The 10,336-nt window shown below is 37.8% G+C and overlaps 1 protein-coding gene across 1 annotated transcript; it reads right to left on the bottom strand.

Annotated features, from left to right (window-relative positions):
• Window positions 1-5,745: 5,745 nt before the first annotated feature.
• Window positions 5,746-6,499, bottom strand: LOC145944746 (uncharacterized). Its single transcript, XM_083053300.1, has 2 exons — window positions 6,060-6,499; window positions 5,746-5,995 (listed from the first exon to the last, which is right to left on the bottom strand). Exons 1-2 carry the CDS (start codon window positions 6,497-6,499, stop codon window positions 5,746-5,748), a joined length of 690 nt encoding a protein of 229 aa, XP_082909426.1.
• Window positions 6,500-10,336: the final 3,837 nt, after the last annotated feature.

The following is a 10,336-nucleotide window of genomic DNA, read 5'->3' as shown; positions in this document are numbered from 1 at the left end:
CCTCCTTTATGTGTTCCGGAAGCTTGTCCCACGCGTAGTGGATGTGATTTTCATATCGCAATAAATATGCTTTTGGCACAAATTGAAGCTGTTCGGCGCTTAAACCGTGAATATCGGAAGCATTTGTTAGCAGAGCAAACATTTTTTCCGCAAACATGCGGTTCGTTCAGCAATCGACGATAATCAAAGTTACAAATTTAGACGATAAAACACGGTTAATGTTGGATAAAGAAATACGCAGACATGGAAACATGCTATCAAATACTATACGCGGTATCATCTGCGGCCCCTCGAATTGCGGTAAAACTAACACGTTGATTAGTTTGATAGAAAGCCCGTATGGTGTTCGCTTCGAGAACATGTACGTTTACTCGAAATCGCTTCAACAACCGAAATATCAATATTTGGAAAATTTGCTATCACCGATAGAAGAAATTGGTTATTTTACATTCTCTAATAATAGCGATGTCATTCCACCGAGTAAGGCGCTTCCGAATTCCATTTTTATCTTTGATGACGTGGCATGCGACAAGCAAAATATGATAAGAGAGTACTTTGCAATGGGACGACACTCGAGCGTTGACTGTTTCTATATTTGTCAAACGTATGCCAAGATACCCAAGCATCTTATCCGTGACAATGCAAACTTATTAATTTTATTTAAACAAGATGGGACAAACTTGAAACATGTGTACAACGATCACGTAAATACAGATGTCTTACGATAATTTTCGCGCTTTTTGCCAGAAATGTTGGCAACATAAATATGAATTCGCGGCGATTGACAAGGACAATCCGCTGACTAATGGACGATACAGAAAAGGATTTAATGAATTTGCAATACCACAAAGCAGTTAGTCGTTTTCGACACATTGATCGAGCAACGTCTAAATTGCAACATGATGAATAACGACCGTGAAAAGATTGTGAGAGAGATTGCGAAAACGAGCGATTCAATCCGTAAAAAATATCGTTTCTTGAAAACTGGTAAAATGGAGGAGGACGATGCATTGGAGAGGCATTTTAAACCAATCTCTGAACCTCTGAAACAGCTTGTTGAAAATACAGTCGGTGTTGAGTATGGTGAAGAAAAGATCGAACCATCGAGTATGCTCGGAGAGAAAAAAGAGTTTAAAACAAAGCGATCAAATATATCATTGAGCGTTATAACTTCCACTCCAAAGCGAATAAAAAGCAACGGCGAATGCAACAATTATTGGATGCCACTACTTCTACTCCGATACAAGATGTACAACCAAGGCAATTATTGCATGATAAGACGTCTATCGAGGAAATTTTCGAGACTTCACCTGAATCGCTTGTGACATCAATTCAACATTCATTACAAACATCTGAGGGTCAAAATTCATTGCGAAATCACCTGGGTCCACTTGCTCAAAAATATGTGGCAGCTATATTGAGTCAAGATAAAAATTCCAAGATGGATTACGTATACGGTGTTAAATTTATCGACAAAGGAATGACGCTCGGTAATAAAAATTTCGATGTGGATAAAAATGATAATATAATTATCGATGGATCAAAGTACGTTGGAACAGCAGGTCTTTACGAGTTGGTTTTCAAGAGAATTCCCGACGATGAAATATATACTGCAAATGACTTGCAGAACTACAAAAGTATATTAATAAGAACAAATGCGCACAGATGAAATGGTAATGTGAATCAGCCAGTATTAGGTAACAAGGGATACAAATATAAATATATAATCGCACCATTATTCTCTGATAAAAAATCTGGAAAAGGTATACCGCGTGCTATGACCTTAAACAATAATAAGATTCATTACGTGCATTGGAATGATCCCAACGAGTTGGTAGATCGTCTGCGATTGCTCGAAGCTTCATGTCAAGCCGGCAACAACGCCCACGGCAATGAAATATTATCGATTATCGAGGAACTTTACGAAGCTGGTATTATTATAAAATAAGTTATACATACACGATACGAATCAGTCTGTCAATATTAGTGGTATCGAAATGTCGATTAATAAATTTGGATTATCACTTGGAACGTCGAATAATAATTCATATTATCAATGGAATGGATTAATAAGAAATTACTTGCGCGATAACACTCTGTGTCTAACAACCTCCGGCTATGACGCAAGGTCGCGCAAGATACGACGTGTAGCGCAACCGGAAGATGATAATGATGCAGCCAACAAACGATATGTCGAAGCGAGTGTCAAGCTTTTGAGAGATCAACAGAAAGAAATTGAGAAAAAAATAATGAGGCTTGAAAGGAATATGCAGGCGCTATTATTAACGCTGGATAAAATGGTTGTAACGCAGACTACATCAAAAGATACATAAAGAACTGTACGTGAAATTATATCACATTATTACAAATATGCCTCGATCAAACACCTCTGAAAAGCAGCTATTCGTGGAAGAATTGCACGCTCCAGCGAGAAGAAATTTCCGCGTAGACGCGTCATAGTATGTGGATACGACGACCTGTGGCAAGCTGACGTGGTCGAGATGCGTCCTTATGCAAGAGTCAACAAAGGATACAATTACATACTCACCGTCATCGATGTGTTGAGCAAGTATGCATGGGCCGTGCCGTTCAAGAATAAGAGCGGACGCGAAACAGCTGACGCTATCGCCGAGATAATTCGAGATAGCAAGAGATGTCTGAGAAACGTACAAACCGATAGAGGAAAAGAATTTTACAATGCAAATGTGCAGAAACTCGTAAAAAAACACAACATCAATCATTACTCGACGTATTCTGTTATGAAAGCCTCAGTGATGGAACGATTTAATCGTACTTTAAAGAACAATATGTGGAAAATGTTTACACTTAATGGCAATTACAAGTGGATCGACGCGCTGTCCCGACTTGTTGCAGAGTACAATGCGCGAAAACATCGCACTATCGGCATGAAACCTATCGATGTTACTCCGGAGATTGCCGAAAAACTTTTAAATACGGTATACAGTAACGTAAAAATTGTTGCTCCAGCAAGATTCAAAGTAGGCTGTCAGGTACGCGTGAGTAAATTCAAGATCATCTTCGAAAAAGATTTTACATCAAATTGGACTACCGAAATATTTAAAATTATCAAAGTGCAGAAAACTAATCCTGCGACATATATACTTGAAGATTCGCGCGGAAATTCCGTCGCCGGAGGATTCTACGAGTACGAGTTACATCATGTTGCAAATCCCGATGTATATCTCGTGGAAAAGGTTTTGCGGAAAAAAGGTGATGATGTTTATGTGAAATGGTTGGGACTGGATAAATCTCACAACTCATGGATTCATAAAAATAATGTATTATAAACATTTATTTAAAATGTTTGTACACTGTTTATTTTACATTATATTTATCTAATAATTTTATAAATACAAATATACATATAATATACATATTTATACAAAATATACATATTTTACAACAAATATTATTTACAAAGGTATTTTATAATGTCCCCATGGTAATGTATCAGTGGTTTCAGGTATGATATACCGCTTGTCATCGTGAGGACTTAGAGCAATTTTCCTCTCGCGAATGGTGTATACTTCATGCAATTTCGATCTTATACATGACTGACTACGTGTCATTTCAATCTCTTCATTCAAACACCGCGTGTAATCATCAAACGTTATCGTTCTCGCGACAACGTTACTCTTGACACCTTTTACTTTTTTCGTATCTTTCTTGCCATCCACTCGCAAGGCATACATTTTTGCTCTAAGCTTACAAATTCGGTTATAATCACACCGTTGTTTTCATCTTTCATTAGACCGGGTACCTTTTTATTCATGAGCGGTATACCGTACACATTGTCCGCAGTGTAATCGCTCGTATCAAATTTGTCGAGGTTGCGCTTTATATTCTCGTACACATCTTCGCATTCGATGTGGTATATTAGGCTGTCTGTGTCGGTGTACATTACCCGGCATCTGTCACGATACAGCGGTGACATGTACTCATGATGAAATTCATATAAACATGTTTTGGAGATGTCGAGTATGCACATGCCAACATAGATTGGTTTATAAAATTTTACCTCGAGTTTGCGTAATTCGACAGCGATTAGATTTTCAGAAAAGATGCTTCTACTGTGGAAATTTGGTTTCGCAATCATTGCCTCTGCACTGTATCTTCCTTCTCAATGTGTGATAAGTTTTACATCAACCCGATTACGCACATTTTCCATCGTTTTGCCGAATACTGCATTATTCATCAATTTATATAAATTTTTTTCAAAATAATTTTTTGCTTGTGTTCTAAATTGCGTATTAAGTTCGATATAATTTCGAAGCCATGGAGATTGCGCGAATTGTAATATGCGATGTATTTTTGCAACGCGAAGGCCGTGACGCGTACATTGCTGTAGGTTGCGGTAGTGTATCACATATCGCTTCTTGTCGTATAGCGTTGCGAGAAGCTTATCTTCCCGCTTGCCTGGCGACTTGTCGCGTGTCGGGCAAAACGGTAGGTCAGATGTCGCGGATATTCTAAATCTACCTCGAGGATGTAGCCTGTGGGTGAATCGAGCGCGATAGATGATGTGTCGAAATTAGATATATCGTCGACCCATTGAAAATCAGCATAAGGCAATGGTTGACACATTGCCAATCCATACAAATTATTTACATCGAAATACATTAGATATGAACATGGTTTCAATGGATCGTACGACTGCATATACTTGTTATTAGCGTGTGCATATCTGTTTGAACATTGACTCAGACCGCCGCGTATACCCCGTTCGATAAACATTACCATATCAATGTCTGTGAGCAGTTCGAAATTTACACGTGTATGCTTTAACATGGCGTCCCACGTATACCCGGGGAGAGTATAGTAATACGCGGGGTCGAGCCCATAACTCTCGATACATTTATCCCGGAAATTTTCAAAAATGTCAGCTGATAACATAACATCAGTTTTTAAATACAGATCGCTATATTCGCCCAGCGTTCGAATGGAGAACCGCTCCCAGACGTTTTCGGCGTTCGCGTAATCATTCTCGGATACAGTGTCGCCGGCCAAGGAACTGTAAAATGATTCGCGCGGTGGTAGACATGTATCATGTAACCTTTCAAAACAGTCAATGTATTCGTATGGAAAGACACCTTTCCGTGTTAATAATTCGAAATTTTCGGTGGATAAATTTTGAAATTTTAATTGTAAATTTTTGAGTTTATCTTTACTTAGAAATGATGCCAATTTGTCGAGACTAGTATTGAGAAATTTATATGAATCGATAAAACGTAATTTAATATTTCTGGATTTGTCTTCTGCAATTTGAACATTTTTTGTAAATGATATATATTTTCCTTTAGTTATTGGAAGTAATTCGATTCCCCCTTCGAACGCTGTAGCTATTTCCTTAATTATGAAATGTGAGTCGTAACCGGATAAATTATGAAATACTATTGGAATACAAAAAGAGTTTTTATAATTTAAGTTGCAATTTGAGTGTGCTGGACCTCTGTACCGCCCGGTCAGATGGCAATGATCGCGTACGCGTGTATCGTCATCTTGCGTGAATGGTTTCTCACATATATGACAATGCGTCGCGTTATGAAATTTTTCCCACTCGTCTGATGTTAAATTTACCATGGGAACGTTAGTTGCTAAAATATTCTTTATGCGTATCGCTAAATTTTGTAGTTGTTCGGAAAACCACGAAACGCAACTACACTACGACGAGAATAATACTCGGATAATGAATCGTCATATGAGCAATGTACATATTATACTATACTAACTTACTATACTAAATACTTGGTGATGTTGATATAAATTCTTTTCTTCTTCCTTCTTATCCGTCTTTGTCAGCACACATTTGAGGTCTGCGTATACAACAAAAGGAAGTCGCTCTTTGCGATTAAAGTTGTTGAACGCGAGCCACTTGTCCTTATCGCTCGGTAACCGGATAGCGCAGTCATTCATCTTTCCGCAGTCTACTGTATGTGACTGCAACTTGTCTTCCGAACCGAAATAATGCAGACATCTGTAAAATAACAATTATAAACAATTGCACATTTATTTATATAATTTGTAATAAATTTACATACCGATCGCAGATATATTTTCTGTCATTGTTTTTGCTCAATTGCGAGCTCACGAGCCGGGAGAGATTCTTGATCCAGACGAAATGTCCAACGCTGTTGCTATCTTGCACGTACAGCAAGTTTACATGTATGTCTTTCTTTTGCTCGCTGAGACGTATCGAGACAATGTTCTTTTCTTCGATGCTGTACACATTTATCGAAATGTTGTTTGATAGTTCAAACTTTTTAATTTGATTCACAGTCACTGGAAACTCAATGTCCTGGAAATTTAGCACTTCCGTGTAATGAGGATATGAAGATTCCCGTTCCACTTTTCTTTCAACAGGATATAGAGCAGCGACAACTGCCCATGCAAAACATGCATTGTCTTTTGATTGCATATTCACCACTGCTCTTTTGTTCATTATTTCTCGCGGTAATTTAACATGGCATCCCGCGCGCATTGGATTATACTTGTTTATATTTACAATTAAATTGATTATTCGCGACAACGCCCAACCACTATCACGTTCTTGAAACTCTTCGAGAGATGCCAATGTGGACTCGATAATGCGGCGCTCGTACCATTCACGCAAATCGGAGGTGCGAAATATTTCATAGTTTTTAGTATTGATAGTTTTATTGGCGCGCTTATCGCCCGACACGAACTCGCCATTAAACATATTGTTCACTTTCACACTAGGGTATTTTTGCAATACTTTTTGCACGTGTCTGATCACAATGTCTTTGGCGTCTTCGAGAAATTGACGAGGTTCGATGTGGTTGCTGTTTATCACCGCACCAGTCAAGATGCGGCTCTCGAACGCCGTATCAATCTCTCGCCATATGAGTCTATCTTCTCGCGCACTGCTTCCGGTACCTGCGTGTATGAAACGGTTACGTACCGAATTCTTCAACCCTCCGAGACGCGCGATTTGGGAGACAAGCGATTGTCGAACTCCGATCGGTAATCGTGGACGTTTTATTCGACTTTGTTCTTCCAGTGATTCGATGTATTCGTCACATTGCTGCTCCCACACAATATATTCTTCCACCGAATTCACCCTTGTGGTTTGCTCCAACAAACTTGCTTCCAATTGTGCCATATTTCTTTACTCGAGATGCACTTCTTGAACCTCTGACAAAGATACTGACAGAGTATGCCTCCTTATCAGTATTTTTATTTGATCACTGACACTTGAAAAACTCGAGTATGTTGCGATTTTGTCACGTGCGGCTCATCGGCCTTGAAATTGATACATTTTGCGTCTAATATTTCATTAAGGATGATGTCATAGCGATCATGCAGCTATGTTTGAAAATTGCGATTTTGCACATTTTGCTAATCAACTAATTGTGAACACCTGGGGGATGACAGCAGCCGGTGCATCGGCGCTTGAAAATTTTGAATATGTTGCATTTTGCACATTTTGACCTTGACAATAATTCTAACATTTCATTTGAGGATGATGTCATAGCAGCCGCGCATCGGCGCTTGAAAATTTTGAACATGTTGCATTTTGCACATTTTGACCTTGACAATAATTCTAACATTTCATTTGAGGATGATGTCAGAGCAGCCGCGCATCGGCGCTTGAAAATTTTGAATATGCTGCATTTTGAACACCTGGGACTGATGTCATAGCAGCAGCTGTGCATTAGCGCTTAAAATTTTGAATATGTTGCATTTTGTACATTTTAACCTTTACAATAATTCTAACATTTCATCTGAGGATGATTCACTAGCAGCCGTACATCGGCGCTTGAAAATTTTGAATATATTGCATTTTGCACATTTTAACCTTGACAATAATTCTGACATTTCATTTGAGGATGATGTCATAGCAGCAGTCGTGCATCGGTGCTTTGATTGGTTGAAAATAATATTGGATCAGCAATAATCCCTACCCCATCACAATGGATATTATGGATAAAATTTAAAAATAATTTAGTATCACATTGATCACTCGATTGAAAAGGTTCTTTTAAAATGTACTCCGCCAGCATGAATTATTACGTTCCAGTACAAGAGAGAATGTTTTGTGCAAGAAGAAATGTGACAAGTAAGTTTCAATATTATCTGTTAAATGAATTTTTCAATAAACAACTTTTTTTTTTTTTTTTTGTTAAATAATTATTTTCAATAAAATTTTTGTAGCGCTTCATCTCATCGTGCGGCTCGTATACTTGGAAGAAGATACGTCTTAACACCAACATCATACAAATATTTGGAAATAGGAATCAGCGTCGGAATAATATCCTATGTGGAATTGGCTCTCGGTGATAATCGAGGCAATCAAATAATATTGCCCATTGAAACATGGAAATCTCTAATGCGGAAACGAGCAGACATTGAGCAGCTAACTGAAACTCCGCTATGGATTAGTGATCTGACACTCGAAGCGGTTAACATGTATACTTCAAAAATTATAAAAATTACATCATCTGATAATTCTTTGTACATGAAACCATCAACGTTACTACATTTATTCGATTTCGAAAAATGTATTGATCATATGTATTCCTGGCTGTGTGAGAATACTCATAGTGTTAATGAAAAATTTAAGCAATTTGTAAATATTTTACAATGTGATAATATCCGTGATGTGAGCAATGACGCAAAGGCGATACGTGATAGTAATATGTTTAATAGCGAATCACTTATAGATTGTGAATTGATAACTTGTGCTATAAATGAAATTATTTATAATGCTTGCAACAAATAAATTATTTTACTGTTAAACTGTGTTTAATTATTTCTTCCCGTCTGATATACATAGTCGACAAAACTCTCTGGAGATGTAGAAAAATGATGAGCTAGATGATACTCCAGTTAGAACAGAGAGATGAAGAGATGAAGAGAGATGTAGAATTAAAATCAAGAGGGGAGCAACATTATAATATATGTGTCGTGTCATAAAGTAGCAGACTTATACTCACATGCTCGTGCTGTGCGGTTGCATGAAACTGTAAGATATACTCTAATTGAAGGGAAAACATGTTGCAACTGTAGATGCTCCCTAAATTAAATTTTATCGTGCAGTGTGTGTTCTATTTGCACACATTAAACTGTTTAAAAATTAAAACACTTAAAGTGCTGTGAAAATGGCGAGTGATGTGAAGATGCTAACTCAGGACGAATACATTGCATCGCTGGAAAAAGATGTGTTAGAAATTGCTGCTGCGTTGGAAAAAGAAAATTTTACAGTGCGTCCGACTGAAAGTGATAAAGTGAGTTATCTGTTCTGGGAGTTGGAGTGCGATGGATGTATCGATTTGCTGAAAGGACAATACCCACAACCATGGAGATTTTTTTGGAAATTTTATGAAATAAAAATAAATCCAAAATTATTGATCGGAGATTTGCAGTCACGGACCGCTCGAATCGCGCGACTTGAAGAAATAAGAAGATTGCTACGCAGACGTTACTTAAGCGTAGATACCAATGTTCCAGCACTATCGACAAACACTCCAGTAAATTCAATCGTGCAGGCAATACACGGGCGCGAAATAGGTTTCAAAAACGTCACACGAAAAACCTGTATGATTGCATCTTTACGCATAATTTGTATCATCCACTCGACTTTTTTGAATGGCGAGTTCAAAATTTCTATGTAACAGAACTCAATCCTGGTTGTATTGCAAACGAGTTTTCTTGGTTATCTGTGTAAGTCTCTTTATTTTTATAATAATAAATAAATTAAAATATTTAAAAATTATGAAATTAATTAATAAAAAACTTTTTTCTGTTATGCAGGAACCTTTCACGACCGCTGCACCATCGTGCCGCGCCGACGTCCGCCGACACCCATCACCTCATCATCACCATCACCATCGCTCAACACCGCCCCACATCCCCTATTTATATTTTACATTTTATATTAATTTATATTTTATATATTGTATATTTTATATTTTAAATTCACACACACACACACACACATCACACGTGTATACACATACCTATTTTATAAATAAACATTATTTTAAATATTAATTAAAAATATTAAATAAATGTATTTATTTTAGAATAAGTCCTCTCTCCTTTCCTCCTATTAAAATCTTATTATTAATTAAAAATTACTATAAATAATATTATAAAAAAAAAGTCTCTCGCGTCCGCCTCTCGCGCTCTCCTTCGCTGCATCAGCTCTCGCGCTCTCCATCGCCGCATCATCTCGCGACCGCTATCTCTCTCGCTCTTGCATATACGCCTCGCTTGCGTCATCTCTCTCGCGTGCGCCTCGCGCTCTCCTTCGCGAACGCCTCGCGTCATCTCGCTACCTAGCCATCTCGCACTA

This window comes from Prenolepis imparis, unplaced genomic scaffold, assembly GCF_030444845.1.
Source record: "Prenolepis imparis isolate NDT839.2.m4 unplaced genomic scaffold, iyPreImpa1.0 SCAF_13, whole genome shotgun sequence".
In the NCBI taxonomy this organism is placed as follows: Eukaryota; Metazoa; Arthropoda; class Insecta; order Hymenoptera; family Formicidae; genus Prenolepis; species Prenolepis imparis.
Note: the sequence above shows the minus strand (reverse complement) of the source record. Positions and strands in the feature narration are given on the sequence as shown.

Excerpts from the sequence above, each read along its gene's own strand:
- LOC145944746 (XM_083053300.1), bottom strand. The coding sequence starts at position 6,499 with ATGCGCGCGGGATGCCATGTTAAATTACCGCGAGAAATAATGAACAAA. Across the intron at positions 5,996-6,059 it reads AGAAAATATATCTGCGATCG|ATGTCTGCATTATTTCGGTT; the intron begins GTATGTAAATTT and ends GTTATTTTACAG.